This window comes from Cygnus atratus, chromosome 8 (genome assembly GCF_013377495.2).
Source record: "Cygnus atratus isolate AKBS03 ecotype Queensland, Australia chromosome 8, CAtr_DNAZoo_HiC_assembly, whole genome shotgun sequence".
NCBI lineage: Eukaryota > Metazoa > Chordata > Aves > Anseriformes > Anatidae > Cygnus > Cygnus atratus.
In genome coordinates, this window is record NC_066369.1 from 3,556,846 (window position 1) to 3,577,005 (window position 20,160).

Here is a 20,160-nt window from a genome sequence, read left to right on the forward strand (position 1 = left end):
AATCTTTTTGCACTTATTGCAGCCTCCAAAAACGTCTGTACTTTTGAAAGAAAATGGCAAATACCTGCACTGCCTCAAAGTAAGCCTATGACTAGTAAGCTAGTCCTCACTACAAGGGCATCAACGTGCTGGAGTGCATCAGAAGAAGGGCAATGAAGCTGGTGAAAGGTCTAGAGAACAACTCTTATGAGGACTGGCTGAGGGAGCTGGGGATGTTTAGCCTGGAGAAAAGAAGGCTCAGGAGACATTATTGTACTTAACAGTTACCTTAAAGGAGGCTGTAGCAAGGTGGGGGTCAGGCTCTTCTCCCAAGCACCAAGTGATAAGACGAGGGGAAATGGCCTCAAGTTGTACCAGGGGAGATTTAAGTTGGATATTAGGGGAAATTTCTTGACTGAAATTACTGTTTGTGTGGCATGGGAACAGGCTGCCCAGGGAAGTGGTTGAGTCACTGTCCCTGGAGGTCTTCAAGAAACGTGTAGATGTAGAACCTAGTAGCATGGTTTAGTGATGGACTTGTCAGTACTAGGTTAAAGGTTGGTCTAGATGATCTTAGAGGTCTTTTCCAACCTGAATGATTCTGTGTAATATTTATGATAAAAATGATGCAGTCTTGATCTTTATTCGGTGGCCACTAATCCATCTGGAGCATCACATAGGGCTAATTACAACTGCCAGGACATTATAGAATAGTAATGACTTTCTAAGGGCCCAGAGCATGAGAACTATCTCCAAAACTTGTCACTACCCACTTGAAGAAAAAAAGAAAAAAAAAAAAAAAAAAAGAGGAGCTCAAACCCTGAAATGAATTTAAGTCAGTGATTCTGATACTGCTTCTCAGTGGCATAATAAGCATCACTCTGTGCACTCATGGTAGACGTGGCCAATACTGTGAGATGCCTAGCCTTGTACAAATCCATTTGTGCCAGATCTCAATACCTGTGCCCAAGAGGAATCTTTTATGATCTCAGTATGGGCTTTGCACACCAGAGCCCTTTGAGAACCATTCTGTAGCTGACCTACCAATAGGAAATTCCAGAGTACATTAGCAGGGATATCATTCTATTAATGATTACTCTATTTTTTCTGCAGCAAAATACATTTCCAAGACTATAGGAGCCTCTCTCTATATGAGGCTTCAGAGTTCCATGTAATGAATTACTCTTAAGTTTATATCTTGGCTGTGAAATTGCAGAGGGGGGAGCAGGGGGAATGTTATAATTACTGTTTCCTGGTAACAACAGCGGAGATTGCTTTGTTTTGTTTTTGTTTATTCTTGGAACTCATTCTTCCCTAATGGTTCTCCTGGAGTCATCCCATGGAGTATCCATAAGTAGAGTGTTGCTGAGTTGAATTTATGGTAAATCACTTGCTTTGGATGCAGTGTAAAGTTGGTGAAAGATTAAACCGAGGCATAGCTGTAAAGGTCGTGTGTATACTGTGGTATAAATTTACTTCCCTGGTGTTTAATGCATTTTTTATATTATAATATTTAATAATATTTATATAATATGTGTAATATGTAAAGATGTACCAATGAAATGGCAAGTATCTGTTTTTGTCACACGATTTTGGAGATTTTTGCATGATTATCACAAATGCCTTATAAGCCAGATGCAAATACCTCTGATTAATTTGGAAAATTATCACAGGTGGCTTTTTTTTTTTCTTTCCTTTTCTGGAAATGGTTATTTTACTGCTTTTTTTCCCAGATACTACAGATCTGTAATCTGCCAAATAATTGCATATATTTCAGCTAGGACTTCTGCTTCTTCAGAATAGACCGTTAAGTTACATTATCATGTTCAATAATATCTTTAGTTAATCTTAGAAAAAAAATGTATAGTAGGATTTTTCTTGATTTACCTGTATTACTGGAATAAATAATTAACTTTCCTAATGGAAATTAGTTTCCTAATTCTGCATTATACAGTTTCATCACTCTGCAAGTTCTGCTATATTTTAACACATATGAAAGAAAATATATCATGATTAGATACATTAGTGTCTTATGGTTTTATGGTAATAAATAATATGGTGTTGAAGTGTCTTTGGGTGCAATAATAACCATGAAGAAACTACATGTCACTTTCTCAACTTCTTCAAGTCTTTTCATTTGGAATTAAGTGTTACCTAATGTTACGTTCAACTTTCTGATCTAGAAGTAAAATACAAATTCTTACAAAAATGGATGTATCAAACTTTTTACAATGGCATTTTTAAAAAGTCCATTCAATTAATATAAAACTGATCAGTATCAAGTACTCAGAATAAAAACAGTTCATCTAAATTATAGAATGCTAATACTTAACACGTGTGTGCTTCTGGTTTTGCAATGTTCTCATTGCCTGTTTTTATTCTTTTTTTTTTTCCCCAAAACCAGGCTTTTGATTTTAATGTGAGGGAAGAAGATACGGAACATTTGAACACCATGAATATCAACAGAAAACTAATTCATCTAACTTATCCATTGTGGAGAGGATAATTTAAAACCAGGTTGTTCTAAAGTTCAAAAGTAATGCAATTGAAACTTTAATTCATTTTAAACTGAAGAATAGATTGTTCTTCTGGGTACTTAGGGTACCCAATCAGTATCAGTTAAAAAAATAATAAAAAAAAGCAGTAACAATAGCTTGTATTTAATGTCACGTTAACAATTTAATAAAATCATTTCATTTCCTTTTCTTTGTTGTATTCTTACCGATACAAAAATGCCTAATTTAAGCGTTTTCTCTGCTTTCTCGAATCTTTCTGGCATTTTCTTCCAGTATGGATTAAGCTATCTCACAATACTGTAATTAAGTTTCTCTTACCTGCATGTATTTGATTTAAGGTGTCATTTTAACCCTTTTGAACAAAGCAGTTGTTGCTGTTTTTTTTTCCCCTGACAGATTTTGTAAAGTATTGGTTAACTTAAAGGCACAGATAGGAGCAGGCTTCAATATGCAGAACATTTATAACTGGTTCAGTTACTAACAGTAATTGTAATAAGTAGATATTTTTGTCATTTTGAAAATCCTACCAGTAAGTTACGTGTGTGTCCAGGTACCTAGATTTCTGTGAAGAGAAGCCTGACATCCCTTGGAGTTGAATTCATCTGTCTTCCATTACAGTAAGATTCATTTTGCTTACAAATTTATAGTATTCTTCTCTTAAAAAAAAAAAAAAACAACAAAAAACAACAACACGAAAACAAACAAACAAGCAAATGAAAACAAACAGATGATTAGTACTTGGTGCTTCTATCTGTGCTTTATGCAAATATCGTCAACAGTGTATTATGTGATAGTTTGGAGAAGTTAATTGGCTTTCAGATAAAACATGTAGAACTGAAGGTAGGACATAAATGTCCTAATTCAGAGGATTACATCTGTACTGCTTAACAAAACATTGTATAATGTTACGCTGGAGCTAATTCTAACCCAGCATGCTTCATGGTATCAAAGGCAGTACAGATGCTTTGGTTTAGTACTCTGTTTGCACAAATTTATGCCACATCGTCTTCCTTCAAGTAAAATTATTTTGTAGGAACCACAGTCTGAGCATTCAAACACTAGGCTACGTAGTACGAACTGCTTTCTTTTCTCAGTTATGCAGTGTAAATCTTAAAAAATTACTCAAAATACAATCTCTTTGTTCCAGGTCTACAGCAAAAGTCTGAATCTGGAGTAATGTCTTACTTTTCACATTGTTTTTTACCTTTCTTCTAATCATGAGAATTTTGCGGGTTTCTACAGGCCACTTTGTACTTTCTGGGTGAGCCAAACTATTCTGTTGGTACTACTTTGAGGATCTCCTGTCTTGGTCAGGCACTTTATGGAAGAATGCCCCTGTTTTGTGGCCTGAATTATCTCTGGGTGAATAAAAGGATGTTTTGCATAGATCAAAATTGTTGAAGGTGCATAAGGGTAGTGTGTTGCAGAAAAATCCTTTGGAAATCTGTCTTGCAGGGATTTTTCTCTTTTCGTGATGGATAATGTTCACACACTCCTCTGCTGCAATTGTCAGTAATCCAGCAGTGCTGGCACTAAGAGAGCACTATCTCCTGCTGGTGTCAGAGGCCACTGATGCAGGCTTTGGGAGTCCCCCAGTTCCCAACTTCTTTTTCTGACAAGGTCAAAGCATTTTCCTGCAAGACAGCGTAATTTCCTTTTGCTTAACTAAGAGTTACCAGGAATTATGCTGGAGAGAGATTTTTCAGATACAAGATTTTATTTTAAGATTCTTTACTTTCTTTTTTTTAAGATCTCTTTGTAAAGTACTCTGAAATTCTCAGTGTTGCTCCAAATGTCAGTGTTGTTATGCTAACTCTTCTATCACAAATTCTGTAATTCTTGAAGGATTGTTTGAGTGCTTTTTCATGGGACTGATTGGTTTGTCAGGTGTACGTGTACAGCTTTCTTTGGTTTCATTGGCATAAAGTGATCAGTTTGAGTCACGTCAGATTGTTATGTGATTTTAGTTAAGATGCTAAAGCTAAAATTTAGGCTTCTTATCTGGGAGATCTCACATTACTGTTGCCCTGTGACTAGCCAGGTTTCTGCAATGCCCGGAACACTAAGTTCTGGTCGGAATTTCAACAAGAATTTTGCTTATCACAGGCAGCCAATAATTCTGTGTATGTGTGAGACACTACAACATGCATTCCTGCTTATCCTAAAAACTCAAGTATATAAGAGCATATATTCATTATACTGTCCTTTCTCTTTTTTCTGACTAGGCAATCTCAGAGTAGAGTTTTCAAAGGAGTTGTACCCTGGATTTCTGTCATGTATTTCATGGAATTGCAAGTGTCCTTAACACAGGACCTGGCAGATAGGAGGGTGCTAAGAAGAGAATTCTTGTTCTGTTGATTGGGACGGAGTATAATCCTGGCTTAAATCTTCTCACTAAACGTTTATCCATGTGCTCTTGGTAGAGTTGGCTGGAACAGCCTGAATTTACCTGTTTGTGTGATTCAGCCCTCATGAGGAGGTTGCAATCTGTGCAGCTGAGCCACATTAACCTACATTTTCCAAGGTTTTAAACAGCCTTTAGTGCAAAATCAGCCAGGCTGGCTTCACTTGCCTGAGAAGGGCGAAGCACTATTTCAGTATCCTCACTGCTAAGATGTCAACATGGGTATAAATGTGTGTGGTCATCTAATACAATACTTTTTGTGATGCAAATAGCCAGCTGTTTGGGGTGGAACTGAAATTGCCTAGACATTTTACACAATCTCTGACAAATAATTTGTTGGATGTCACGTCTTTGAGTTGGAGCCCTCTCAGTTGGTTTACCAATAACCTAAACATGAAAGCTGGTACATCTGACTACTGAAACCCTGAGTCATTCTATCCTTTAATTAAAGCATGTTCTTTTAATATGTTCCTCTTGCTTAAAATTATATGAGAATGATTTCCTAGAGGAAAATGCCTAATGAATGCACTTTTATTTAGTATTTTCTATAGATTAGCTAAATAAGGGGGAAAGCTTGAAATATCTAGGGTATGTCAGGCAGTTGCAGGGGATACATATGTCAACCTCAAGCATGATTTATCTTGCATGCCTTTTCTGACAGTTGTAATTTAACGGCTGTATTTTCCTCCAGGCTCTCAGGAGGCTAAACATCTTTTCAAGTTTCTAGCTTTGTGGTGGAAGAGTCAATGTCTGTTTGCCAGTGTAATTTATCTGAGTCATTCTGGGAGAGGCGTGGAGCAATTGAAGCATGACGATTAGCATAAATAAGGACTCTCCTCCTGAGGGTAGTGTTACTCTTACCGTGTTTCAGAGGAAAGCAGCCTCCCCATAACAACTGCTACTGCTAATTGAATTGTGTGATGCTATGAACTAAAAGACCTAATATATTAAGCGCTGGTCTATTGTGATATTCTTTTGCATTTCAATTTGAGGTGGAGTTAACAGAGCAAGGAAGGAAGAGGAACATTTCTGCAGTAAGAGCAACTGTGGGTTATCAGGAATCACCCTTTCATGTTCGCTGAGGTGGGTTTCTTTGAAGAAGGAATTATAAAACCTAAACCCACAACTTCTTTTGTAGCTTCTATATAATGACACTGCTACCACTGTTAATAAATAAATAAATAAAACTTTTCTTCCTATTATTAAACACCCTCTGACTCTTGTGAATTTTATTTATTTATTTATTTATTTATTCTTAACGTGGAAACACCACTCCATGGTGGTGTTTGGGGTGGCAAGTGCCAGGAACCAAGTCCCCCATCTGCCAGGTCCCAGTGCTGGCTTGGGCCTGCCCTGTGCGCTGGCCCTCGGCCCTGGGGGGCTGCTGCAGGCCGGGGGGAAGCGGCTGGCGAGTGACCCAGGCCCTGTGGGCCGGGACACCCCGACCCGTCCTGCTGCTGTCTGAGGGCGGCCAGGCCCGGCCCCGAGCTCGGGAAGGCGGGAAGCCACTCTCGGCTCCTTCCTTCAACTTTCTTTGTCACGTTCCCCAGGAGCCGGGGCTAAGGCTGCCCAGGGACGAGGAGGACCCGGGGGCCCCATCCGAAGGGGCGGCCTCAGCCGCGGGGCGGGGAGGCGGCGGGGCCGGGCCGGGCGCCCAGGTCCTGGCCCGGGCCGCCCCGCGGCCGCCGGCGGGCAGGGAGGAGTTAGGAGGGGATCGTCGGAAACGGAGGGGGGAGCGGCCGCTGCGGCGGCGTTAAAACCACCGAGCCCCGGGCCCGGCCGCCGGAGTCGCTCGGCGGGAACGCAAGATGCGGGGGGCGGAGGCGGGCAGCGCGCTGCGGCTGAGCACGGTGAGGCGAGGGCCGGGGCGGTGCGGTGCGGTGTGGTGTGGTGCGGTACGGTGCGGAGTGGTGCGGTGCGGGCTGCAGCCGGGGAGCTGCCGGCCTCGCACCTCCGGCCGTGCCCCGCGGCCGGACAGCTCCGGTCGCTCCCCGGCCCTTGGCTGCTGTGGCGACTTTTTCAAGCACCCCTAACAAGTGCCTGTGCGCGCAGTCAGGCAGGCAGCCTCCTCCGGGTCCGCACTCCTTGAGCGCGTCCGTATCAAAAGCTCGCAGTGCTAGTTATTTCTAACGCCAGGTACTTGTTGCCTTTCCTTTGTTTCAGACGCACGCTATGGGCTTGCTGTGCAACTTACTTACGTATCTTTCTTCTTTTTCTAAACTTGATACTGCTCTAGGCTTTGTAAAGCGTGCTTTTACTTTTATTTGTCATGGGCACCTTTCCTCTTTACAGCTTTGAGATGCTCTCTTCCACAGCAGTGAATTACCTGCACCACTCTTTGGGATGGCATCGGTATATTGCTTACCGGCCCCTTCCAAAACATATTCAGACTCTAGTAGAGGAGAATGCAGGTCTGTCAAGTACTTTCTGTGCAGACTTCCATGCATTTGCAGTTAAACCAAATCAAGCCTGATTCCTTCTCTAAATCTCTGCTGTTGTGTATGTGGTGTGTTTCCCACGGAAGAAAAAGAGATACAAGTGCTTACTGCTGGGGAGCTCTGATGGCTTTCCCACTTGAAAAAGTCCAATAAGCCAGCCCCTGCTGACTCCAGCTTTACCTGTGCAGCCCTGCATGACAGAACTGCTTTTTGTCTCACTGGCTTTAGCTGTTTAACATGCCTAACCACCTTTTAAGTGCATTTTAACAGACGAGTAAAACTGATTTCTGTGTGATTGCATTTGTGACTCTGGTGTACAATTCAATCAGCAGATTATTCTGAACCATTTCAAGTTTGTTGCATTGTTTCCTTGCCTTATTTTAACTCTGGGCTTTGTCTGTGCCTCCTGTTCTCAGGGCTGCAGTTTCTGAGCGCGTGCAGGAGTGCCAGCCGGCTGCGGGCGCGAGCTGCAGGCAGCCACCGGGTTTGTGCTCGGTGTCACCGTCCGGTGGCCGTGGGGGAAGCGGCACCTAGCCTGGCACCATGAGCTCCGGCACCAGCGCCCCGGTGAAGGTGGTCAGCAGCCTCGCCAACACTGATGTCAACTATGTCATCAAAGAGCACTATAATTACACGGGAAAGCTAAATGAGAATGCGGACAGTGGAATAAAAGTGACGTCGGTGGTTTTTATCGTCATTTGCTGCTTTATAATCTTAGAGAACATTTTCGTCTTGCTCACCATCTGGAAAACCAAGAAATTTCACAGACCAATGTACTATTTCATTGGGAACTTGGCTCTTTCAGACTTGCTGGCTGGTGTGGCTTACACTGCCAACCTCCTGCTCTCTGGACACAAAACCTATAGCCTCACCCCCTCCCAGTGGTTTGTAAGAGAAGGCAGCATGTTTGTTGCCTTGTCTGCTTCTGTGTTCAGTTTGTTGGCCATTGCCATCGAGAGATACATCACCATGTTGAAGATGAAGCTCCACAATGGCAGCAACAGCTTCCGCTCCTTCTTGCTGATCAGTGCTTGCTGGGTTATCTCTGTGATACTCGGGGGACTCCCGATTATGGGATGGAACTGCATCAGCCTCTTGTCCAACTGCTCCACCGTGCTGCCTCTCTACCACAAGCACTATATTCTCTTTTGCACCACAGTTTTCACTGGCCTTTTGCTATCTATTGTCGTCCTCTATTGCAGGATCTACTCCATGGTGAGGACTAGGAGCCGTAGGCTGACATTTCGAAAAAACATTACCAAAGCTACTAGGAGCTCAGAAAAGTCACTAGCGTTGCTCAAGACAGTGATCATAGTTCTGAGTGCCTTCATTGCCTGCTGGGCTCCCTTGTTCATCCTGCTTTTACTGGATGTGGGCTGTAAAGTGAAGACCTGCCCAATCCTATATAAAGCAGAGTATTTCTTAGTACTGGCCGTGCTCAATTCAGCCACGAACCCTATCATCTATACGTTAACAAACAAAGAAATGCGGAGGGCTTTCATCAAGATTCTGTGCTGCTGCAAATGTCCCCCGGCAGATTCGGGGACCAAATTCAAGAGGCCAATCATCGGAGGGATGGAGTTCAGCAGGAGTAAGTCTGACAACTCCTCCCACCCACAGAAGGAGGAAGGTGACCATCCTGAAACCATCATGTCTTCAGGCAATGTTACCTCATCTTCTTAGGAGTAACCATGGAGGTGTATTCCAGAGCCTTCCTCTGAAATCGGGGAGCTGAGGCGCCTCCTGCTCACTGCATCAGCGCTGGGCCAAGTGAGCGAGTAGCATTAGTTCTAATGAGGCAAACGGTGCACTTGCGAGGCTGGAGTTCAAGAAATGGGACAGACTGTTCTGGCTTGAAAATCTTTTTCCCTGGAGCATGTTTTGTCTTTGCACTGAGGCAGCTCAGGGTTGTCAGGCGCATTCATATCCTGAAATCTCCTTAGTAACTCTGAAAGACTGATGCCTCGGTGAAATGATGCCTGGTGTGTGTGAGAGAAAGAGAGTGGGGGAGGAGGAGGGAAAGGGAGAATGAACCTTTTTTTTTTTTTTTTTCCCTGTGAGAAGAATGTGAAGTTATTTTTCCTTTACTTGCAGCAAACCACTGACACAAAGGTCTTTCTGTACTGAGTTTAGCAGTGGCTCTGGTATAGTTGGTCAGAAGTGTTTGTTTAACATATAACAAGGGAAGAGATCACACAAATATAATTTAGAGCACATACAACCATAATTCGGCATCACTTTCCAGAGTTTTTAGAAAAGTAGTAAGGTTTTATTTGCAGAGTCCAAAGCTGTTGGGGTTTTATTTAGTGAGATCATAGCTGTGAATTTTTGTTGTTGGTCCGTGTTACATTTGAAGACCAAGAGCCAGACAGACTTGGCAGTTATGTCCACCTATACGATTCTGTTGACTGCGTCAGTTTTTGTGGAGTAGCTCAGAGCAGCATTTGGCTCCCTATGTTGTTTGCCATGTTGTTATTAGCATTAAACAAACTGCATTATCATGACAAATGCATGGTAGAACTAAAGGTCATTTCTGTTTAAGGTGACTGAGAGTAAATCTAACAGTGTAAGATACTATTGACAACAGCAGCATTTTTGCCGAAGTAAAAAGAACTAAAAACTGAAGGGGAAGGTCAGTGTCAGTTGCACAGTATTTCCAAAGGTAAAGATTGGTCAGAAAATCTGAAAAGAATACCTTGAGTTTCAGAAAAATACAAGGAGAGTTGAAGCAAAATGGCTATAGATAAATGCACTTCCATAACAAAATGCAATACATTTTGGCACATTGTATTCATGTTTATAATTTCAGCAAAGATGTCTGTATTTTATCAGTTCGTGGAAGAAGTACCTATCGTTAAATTGAATGTATTTGTTTTACAGCGTCATTTTTACTCCTCTGTTTTTCTAACCTGTGCTAATGGGGTTGAATGTGTACAATGTAAATAAGTTAATATGATGCAGGAGTCTTCATGCACCTAGAGTATTACTGTAACAAAAGTGGTGTATCTGGGATAGCTGAGAGCAATTGACTGATTTACAGTTATTGGCAACTCCTAGAAGTGGTATTTTGTAAAGAAAATTTATTGCCTTTGTAGTAAAATTTCCAGTGCAATTAAACTGATTTTTTTTTCTGGTTTAAAAAATAGTATTTAAAATGTTTCTGACTTTTATTGTTCAATTTGCACATAGCTTTATTGACTTCTAAACATTAATAAACTGATTTTTTTTTAAGTTTCTGTTATCACCATACTGGTACTTTTGTACTGTTGTGGGAGTTTTGTGCTGGGTGTGGTTTTGTTGATAGAAGTTATTGATAGAAGTAAGTGAAAGAATTCCTTGATTTTGGTACTGGGATTAAGCCAGTTTTGTGGGGTCTTTCTGATCAATGAAGACAGAGGATGCCACTTACAATATCATGTAAAATAGAAAATGAATGCTAGACTCTGACTTTTCCTCAGCACACGCTGAAATGCCATTATAATAATCTCTACACTAGCATTACCACAAGCAATTTTTCTCCAACAACTAGTGAAGCATAAACAGAACAAAAAAGGGTGCCTGACAGTGCTGCCATGACTGCCTAGAGTAGAATAAGTGAAATAATTAGCTTATATCGCTAACAGCATTCAGAAGTTTAATTCTTAGCTCACTGCAGGTATCAGGAGGTTTATGAAAGTAGACCTGTGTTCTCAGCTACGCAGCTGTAGCCCCATTGGGTGCGGCAGCACAGACTGGCTGGATAGTTGTGTAGACACTGTATTATTTCTTCCAAAGTTTCAACTTCCATTTCCTCTCTTGCTGCCATTCCCTCTCGGTCTTTTAAGTTTCACAGAGCTTGTACAGGATGCAGTTGGAGTGTGAAGATAAACCTCACCTTCTCGTAGCGTATGTCATCGCTGTGCAAGGTTTACTGTGGGAAACTGGAGCCTGCTCAGTGAGGAAGGCTTTGGGTCGCAACCTCACTTCCTGAAGGAAATTCCAAAAATGCCCTGAAGACAAAAGAGTGGAAACAGGCTGGAATTTCTCTCCATCTGTCTGCCTGTACGGAAGGAATGATTTCATGTGTGCTCACTTCCTAGGCTTTTAATTAGTGACCTGAGCAGAGCTGGAAAAAATGTCAAATCTGTGTTTGTGCAAAAGATAAAGTCCCTCTTGGCTCAGGCCTTCATTTGGGCAATGATGGCTTACGCGCGGTGCTGGCAGTCATGAGGGAATGCGCCGCTTTATCCCAGGGATAAAGTCACGTCTGTGCAGAGCACCAGAAGCATATAAACCTTGAAAGTCCAAGTTGAGGCCTCAACGTGCTGCTGGTGAGTAAATACAGGCAATATACAGGGGACGTGGCTTCTGGGTTTGGTTCGAGTCCTCTCCTGGACTGGTAGGCATGTTGTCATCCAAAGGAGAGGGGTCCTCCCGCTCCGGAAGCCTTAAGGGTGTTCATAGCGTTTCTCCCTGTGGGTCTGAGATCCTGTGACAAGGGATGGGCGATGTCACAGCATGGCTGTGTCACAGGCCCCTTGTGACTACCACCAGCCTCTGCGCACTGGGAGCTGATGGCTACAGGTGAGTCACTTCCCTTCGCTTTGCCTTTGTTTCTGTATCCCTCTCTTATCTATCTTGTCTAATTGCACTGCTGGCCTTTGGGGGAAATGACTGCTTCCCCCTGTAAAAGCAACTGTGTGGTGGGAGCCCAAGTTTGGTAGGGAGCTCAAAGCCCTACGTAATTCACACAGCAAGAGAAATGCAAACAGCAGAGTGTGGCACTGAGCCATGGGAAGCATTTCCTATGCTCCCGATCGAGATGACTGAAATCTGTTTCCTCAATAGACAGGCCACATCTACGCATGTAGAAGAAAATCACACAGGGACTAATAACTGTAATAAAATAATAACAATAATAAAAGTTAGGGTTCCTGCTGGAAAAAAAGGCCATTTGTACCTCTTTTCACTTCCTATGGGAGAAGGCTGCAGCTCCTCAGCCACGCACATCCATGACAATAAATCAGCAGGTTAGGCCAGATGTGTAGCACTCAGTTTTGCAGCCTGTAATGCAGAAAGCACCCTCCCCAGACCCCAGAGTGCCTTCCATAGGCACTGAAAGGGCATATGGCTTTGTCCTTTTGCTGGCCATGTGACAACCTGGCTGAAAACATGCTTTGAGAACTGAAAAGGTACATTATACCAAATCCCTCAGTGAAATAAAATAGCCTGAATTCTCGGGAGTAACCTGCCACTTTCATTTATATTCTTGTTCCTAGCTCTTCTTCCATCACAAAGAATAAAAACAGGGAGAGAAAACGATCATAAACTCCGTCTGTTGCTCCCGTGGCAACTCCCTAACTCCCTATGTCTATGTAGGACTCAGGTGTAGCGCTGGGTCTATTGGGCAATGGAAGGGCTGCAGTCAGAATGCCCTGCAGCCATGGCAGGAGGAGCAAACCTTGGGCTTGCTGTACAGTGCAGGCAGTCAGGACCAAGACCAGGGGACATAAAAACAGAAAAATACTGTTATCCATCCTTCTCTTATTCGTTCAACTAAGAACGACAAGGACTGCCCAACTGCAACATTTCCTGATTCCTAATTTGGCCTGGAAGATCTTAATACTGATTGCATTTTGTGTACAAAAGGTCAGATTGACAAAGCATCCAAAAATTTGGGTATGTAGAACAGAACTATTAAACCTTCTTAGCTCTGAAATGCTGGAAATTCCCCAAGGACAGGTTTTTTCATTTACGGGGTTCTGAAAGTCCCCAGGAAAACATTTACTGTATTTTAATAATTCTCCTTATTATTTTTCTTGGAAAAGGAAATGAATCCAACTACAACTGAACCTTCAAGGATATAAGAAACAAGCAAAATCCATCTAAATTCAATTCCTGTCACCTGCTTTCATAATCATTTCTAATCCCATCTTTGCATTTACAGATGGGAAGAGTTTGTTCATTTTCTGTGGTGTAATTTATTCTCATATAATATTATTTCTATTTATGCAATCTGCAAGAATTGCATAGTGTCAGGAAATTTCCCTCTAATTATTACTCTACCTGAGTAATATTTAATTGTTACTCTTTCCATAGGATTTTTTAAAGTTCTATTTCTATAACAATTAACAGTAATTAAATTCACCTTGTACACAGGAGGTAGATGTAAGAACCTGTGGTGCAGCTAACTTGTTCCAGTACAAGTTTTATGCTGAAATAAAAAGTGTCTAGAGAGACCTGAAACTCAATCAACTCAATCTAAGATAAACCAAGATACTAACAAAAATAATGTGTTTTGGGAGGGAATTTGGGAACAAAATCAATGTAGACTTACGTGAACCACTGAAGAGAATTACTATATTAAGGACCTTCTCCCAGACAGGGAGAGAGGGGCACATTCCTTGTGTGTCCCTTACTCACCCACAAATTCTGAGAAATGTTGTGCCAAAGCAGCATTCTCAAAACAAAACCCACCAAGCAAAACTCTGCAAAGCCAGATCTCTTACCCTACCAAAAAATCTCCTCCCTGAGTTAAACTGGAATTATTTTGTTGCCCTCAGAGCCATCCCTACTACCTTCACAGCACAAAAAGGCAGGAAATCACATCAGCCACACCCAGGAATTCTCTGGGCATGGAAAAGTCCTAATAAAGCAGAGCCGACAAAGCTCTGTCAACCCTCTGCAAACCTCTGCAACCAAGCCTGATTTAGCAGTAGCATAATGGAAACCTGACACAAAGGCCTTTTTTTTTTTTTTTCCCTGAGCTTAAATGAATGATCACTTGGAGAAGATCCATCTTTAAATTCATAGTACAATAACTATACAACAGCATGGCTCATTGGCGAAACATGTGACCAAAGCCAGATTAAATATTTACATGTGTACGTAGCTTTTGCAATGCCTATTCATAATTACTCTTCTCAGCTACAAGCGGGCTCAAAATTCAGACTGCATATTTTTTTATAACTAATGAACATATGGAAACCACAGGCTGGGGGGAAATCACTGAGTAAATACTGAGCTAAAATTATCTTCTAGGCTCCATGGAATCACCCATGAAAACAGTCATTACCTAGCAAAAGTCTTTGGTTTGAATCAGCACTGACAGCTGAAACTTTCAGGTGGTGGTCTGAGCTGTCTGCTAAAAGCTTTTTTGCTCTCTTCAGCATACGTATGCTCTGCATAAGCCCAGACTTCTTGACTTGGCAGGACACTGGTATAAATCACTGGAATACAGCCTCATACAAGTACGACTCAATACTGAGCACCTACATTTGTATAATGTGAAGGTGGGGATGCAAATTTATATAAGCAATGAAAACAGAATTTATATGGTTATGGAGAAAGTACAATAACAATTTTCACACGATGTGAAAACTAGATTTGGCACAACTGTGGTTCAGAGTGCACAAGAGAACAGGTTTCAGAGACAGTTTGGGATTGGTGAGGAATTAGACTATAGTATCTGATATTCTTCACCTGAAATGAAGGGAAAGAATCCTCTGTGGTAATTAAGGCACAAAGTCAAGGGTTTGCAGCTGTGAAGTGTATCCTTAGAACTGCAGTTCTTTCCTGAGCAGCTCTAGGCAAGGTCTCATGAATTCTCACATTCCCACAAAGATATTATATATAATGTATACATATTATATATACATATATATATATATATACAAGGATATATATACAAGCTTGTTTGCAGCTGATTATTTTGTATTTTGTGGTACTATTTGAAGGATTGATTTCTATGGCATTCTGAATATGGGGGATGGTCTGCCAGGTCATTTATTGCCCAGCTACTTGTAATATCTCCTTGTGCTTTCATACCTGTATGCTGCTGTATCACAGCTAGCATATGGTGGGAAAATCAAACAGAAAAAGGTTTTTTAGTAGTACATACAACACTATCCTCATAGTTGGAAGAATGACTGAGATCTTGGCTGAAAAATGCATCCTTAAAAGGAGCTGTTATGGAAAAACAGCTCACCAAAAGTCTGTCTTATTATCTTTCTTCCTTTCAGTGAAGACACAACTATGGTCTAACGATTTCTTCTAATCCGGTGACCACTCAGATGCCTGTTGCATGAGGAACAAATTTGAGCTATTTCCCAAACACCAGTCCCTTGTAGCTGTTTTTATTTCCATTGCAACTCCCACTTTTACTGCTGGTTTAAGCACGAGATAAGAAATTGCTTGTAGCTGGTGTGTACTTCTTCTCTCTCATCAGGGTTATCCGATCATACCTTTTGAGCAAATCCTTTATGCTGGCATAGAGATACCACTTCAAAGCTGCCTACAACTCCATTTCAAAAAGAGTTCTCTCTCTCTCTCTCTCTCTCTCTTTTTTTTCCCTTGTCTTAGAAATTCAATACATTTTGCATTTTCCTATATTCTACTGTATTTATCTATTTTTTCCTAGTCTTACTCTTTTTACATATTGCAAATGTTGCTTGAGGAAATCTTTACCTTTCATCTCAGAGTTTGACCATTTCTAATGGAAATGTGGTCGTATTTTACTTTTCTAATAAATAATATAGTTGGGAGGGAGAGGAATTGGTCCATATAATGGAGATGGTGAAGGAACACCAAATCTTTTAACTCGAAATGGTTCATCAGTGCAAGTGGCTGGGGTCAGAACTCTTTAACGACAGCATGAAGTTCTGCTTTTCACTAAACTTGCTGAAAACTGCAAAGGCATTAAAGAGGGCTCAGAGGACAACAAAGCAAGGCGGTTTAATAGGATGAACGACTATAAAAGGCTCAGTGAGCAAAGCCTTTTCCCACCAGAGAGGAGAGCCGGGAAACACAATACTCAGCCTACCAGCTACACTATGGAAGTGTGCTGGATGATGCAGAGAGAAAGAAAACTATTTAACGCTCAAGACAAAGAGCAGATTCTGCCCACAGAAGCCAGAACCAGTTTAAACACGTATTTCAGATTAGGATTTAGCTGCACTTTGATGCTTGATGCCTCGGCGCACCGCGGTGGGACGGGAGCTCTTCCTTCCCCACAGCACCCGCCTCAGCCCGCCCACGCAGGACCTTTGCTGCTCCCGATGCCCCCCCAGCCCCTCTTTCCTCAATGCTGTTCCTGCTCCCCTTGGTTTTCCTGCCCACCCCCCTGCCCAGCTCTTCCTGTGCCCTGCCTTGCCCTTCACCTCTGCCTGCTGTGGGTTCCCCGGGTGGTGCAGATGGCAGTGGCTGCGGGGCCCTGTGGAGGTGGTGGCAGTGGCACTGCTCATGGCGTGGCCTCCCTGTGGGCGTGGGGCCTGGGGACCATGGACCAGGGAGCAGGGCAGGAGGTGGTGGTGAGGAGAGAGACTCAAAAACCACTTTAGCAGAATAAAAGAACAAGACAAAGCCCCAAAACAACGCTTGTATCTATAAAAAGTGTGTGCTGTAATGGGGAGGTGAGGTTTAAACCCGAACTGAGGAGCGGTTTTGGCACCCGCCAGTGAGTGCCTGGCCACCCCCCTGCAGCAAGCAGTGGGTGTTCACAGCTCTCAAAAGGTCAAAGGGGCCCCTGAGAAACTGGCACGGCCCCAGTGCGTGTGGGGTTCACGGGTGTTGAGCCTGAGACCTTAAGGCGAGAACTTGAGCGCAGCAGCTGCAAAGTAGGCTAGGCCTTGAAAGCGGTGGTGTTTTCGTGGGAGCACTGAAGCAGTCTCATGTGCAGCCTGCGGGTCTTTTCGGCCACAGCATGAAATGGCTCCCTGCCAGCATGAGGAAGTGGGGCTGCACAGGCCTACCCTATAGCTCTTTGCTCTCTCCACCCGGCACTTTACGTTCTCAGTGGAAACAGGCACCCCGTGTAAACTTGGGGTGGCGTGAAAGCAACCAGAAGCATCTTAGGCAGAAGTGTGTGCCAGGTCTTGAACTGTTTATGAAAGGATTTTTGTTGAAATATCGATTATTTTTTTCATCACTCAGCTGAGGAATCACTGACCTTGCGGCTGGCTGCATGAGGATGAGGGCCGGCCAGAGGAAGCCTCCACACCACGCACCTCAGCTGGAGCAAGGAGGGAGCAGAAAGGCCTATGGAAGATCTGTGGGACAGCCGCGGCCACCTGCCTCCCTCAGGTAGAGGGAGCAGAGCAGGTAGGGCCGAGGCCCTGCCTGGGGAGCTGGGTGAAGCAGGGCTATGCCCCTTGGCAGTGGTGCCCAAGAGGAAAGTGAACTAGGTCCGGCTCGATTTTCTCCTCAGGAAGTATGGGGGTGCAGTGTTTGTGGAAGAATGGCATAGACCTGCAGTAGCTGTGCCGCGTCTGCGTGCGCACGCACATCAGTGTATGTTGCTGCAAGATGGTTCCCTTCCTGAAGTACAGTGCTATGATGCTATGGGACATTAAAGCTCAAGCTAACAAAGTTTTGGTAGCTGGAGTTAAACTACAATATCTACTGGGTAGAAGTGCTAAAAATGTAGTGCAGATTGCTGAAAGCAATTGTAAATTGTAAAAATGCTTATTTCAGTCTTGCCTTTACTTTAGTCCTCTGAGCCTGTCTGAATTACCTTGTTATCCACCTGGGGGCAGCCTTTTGAGAACAGGTTAGTAGAGACACAAGGCACTGAACAGGTCTGTATCACCCAAGCTTGACACCTTGGTAATTATGATATGAATCGATGCTTATTCAGACAGAGGACCGATCTTTCTCACACAGGTTATCAAGCAGCCTTCACACCCTTCTCTACCGATTTTGTGTGCATCTATGTAAACACTTTATTGATAAAATAACCAGGGTTTTATTAGTCTTCCCAAAGAAGCTTCCTTGTGATTTGCCCATTTCATCAAACCATTCATCTATAGTGGGGTGCAAACAAACAAATCTGTCCAGGTGCACTGAAGAAAGTGTAAGTATTCCTAGACATTATGCTTTTCATCCCATTTGACTCTGCCCATGCCCAGAATGAGATTAATGTGGCTCTGAACCACACTGCAGAGCAAAGTGGGACAAATAGCAAAGCATTTTTAACTGTGTTTGAAAGCATTTTCATATATGTCACTTGCAGCCTTAGCCTTGTGTGTGGCCTCTACTCTTTTTCTGTTATGGGAAATCAACCTAATAAAACTTCTCCTTCCCTTCTGAATGAATGTCATTGTTATAATACAATGAGTCAGAAAAGAAACAATATTAACCACAAAATAATGGCAGTCTAACCACCAGCATGAGTTCTCCCCCCATCCATCAATCAACTGCAATGCTATTAACTGTGTTTCCTTATTGTAATCAAAATCTGGCAAAAATTTAATGAAACTGAAAGTGGAGGGGTTCCCACAAATCAGAAGTAGGATTTTCATTGATACAATTGCATGCATGAGATTTCCTGTTCAGAGCCAGCAAAATGAAAAGCCTTGTTACCTGTAAGCATCACCTGTATAAATCAAGCAGCTCCATACCTGCTTGGGTTTTGGAAATGGAATAATGACGGTTTTAACTTGTTCAGAGTTTTGATAACCAAATGAATGAAGTCTATGACATTTTATGTCTGACACATTCTTAGCATTGTATTTAAAAAGCTTGCAAAACCTGCAGATTCATGTAACACTGTAATCCCTACACTTTGTGCGGTAGGATTGGAAAGGATGTCAAAATACTAACTCCTTATATGAAGTCAGAAACAAACATGGCTAATGTTTCTGCTAATTTTTGTTCCAAGGTAGCTGGCTGCTGAACTTGCCTTTTGTTCTATGACTGCGAGCCTCTCTGGCACGTGGCATGCTGGCCTGGAAATGCTTTAATTAAATTGTCAGAAATACTCTGCTGTTAGCCGTGCTGTTAGACTTGGGATTTGAGATGAAGGTGGAGGTCTGAGTGGGCTACAACAAGCCCTGCAGTTTGAATAGAGTTTTGGTCTAACAGATAGGCACAAAAATAATCCATAAGGGATTTCCATAAGCAGATTTCCCACGTTGTTCAGGCACACTCATGCAGGTTGTATGTTGCTGCTGTGTGCATTACAAAAAGGGATCTGGCCTGTTTGACTAGTTGTGGCTGAGGTATAGCTGTTTCTATTGTTGATGATACATGACAGGAGAATGTAAACACTGTCAGTCATTTGCCTTTGACTCCTTGTTCTGAGTGGCTGTGTGCGCGTTTATTTGCGTTTGAGTTAAATGAATGTGACCTGGAGAGTGATTTAGGAAAAAGGCCTGGACTTGCATCTACCTTCATCCTGGCCATCTTTAAAACTTTGCCACAGTGTACTGTGCATTTTTTAGAGTTCACAAGGGTGAAGTTTGTAAGAATAAATGAGATGAAAACAAAAGGGGACCAGAAGAACAGGCTGCCTTTCTTGTTTCCATTTTTAGTTACGCATGTTTCTGGAGGTTTGTTTGATTTTAATTTACCTTTCACGTGGAAGGTATGTCAAGCCCAGACACAGCTCTTCTGTCTGTGTTTTGACCTGGTCATCTGAGCCTGAAAACTGTATAGCTGTGTAACTGCAAGGCAGCTTAAGCAAATGTACCATCTTTTTTGTGACTTACTAGTTTTAGCAGTGCTAACTTGGCTAGCTGGTGTCAGCCCCAGATACTCTCATTTATCTGCCCTGAGGCATGCAGATGTGCCCGGGGCTGTTTTGATTGCAGAGACATTACTACAGTTCCGTTTGTGGTTGCTGTCTGTATTTCAAAAGAGAGTTTTTATACATAAAGTACTGGGGAAGCTGAAATTACACTGTTTACTTGTCTTCTCTGAAAGAGGGAGAAGACGACTTGTCCTCTGTCTTTTCTTTACTTTTTTTTTCTTATTCTATGTTTTGTTTTGTTTTGTTTTGTTTAAGCAGGAATCATTCCCCTTTACTTCTTGTTCAGTGTTCTGTCACAAGGTCCTGATGGTCAGTCTC

The 20,160-nt window shown here is 42.5% G+C and overlaps 2 protein-coding genes across 3 annotated transcripts in view; both read left to right on the forward strand.

Annotated features, from left to right (window-relative positions):
* Positions 1 to 6,110, forward strand: part of LOC118243306 (uncharacterized oxidoreductase ZK1290.5-like) — a 49,693-nt gene extending 43,583 nt beyond the window's left edge. Inside the window, exons 8-9 of one of the 2 annotated variants that reach the window (XR_007708591.1) lie at positions 2,384 to 3,112; positions 5,892 to 6,110. The gene's annotated coding sequence lies outside the window, so the exon portion shown is untranslated. Of the gene's footprint in view, positions 1 to 2,383 lie in introns of both variants that reach the window. The other variant, XM_035537240.2, reaches the window with a different exon arrangement.
* A 441-nt stretch (positions 6,111 to 6,551) lies between these two features.
* On the forward strand, positions 6,552 to 10,609 carry S1PR1 (sphingosine-1-phosphate receptor 1). The gene is made up of 2 exons (XM_035537978.1): positions 6,552 to 6,749; positions 7,754 to 10,609. The coding sequence occupies exon 2, from the start codon at positions 7,881 to 7,883 to the stop codon at positions 9,018 to 9,020; it is 1,140 nt and encodes a 379-aa protein (XP_035393871.1). The 5' UTR covers positions 6,552 to 6,749; positions 7,754 to 7,880; the 3' UTR covers positions 9,021 to 10,609.
* Positions 10,610 to 20,160: the final 9,551 nt, after the last annotated feature.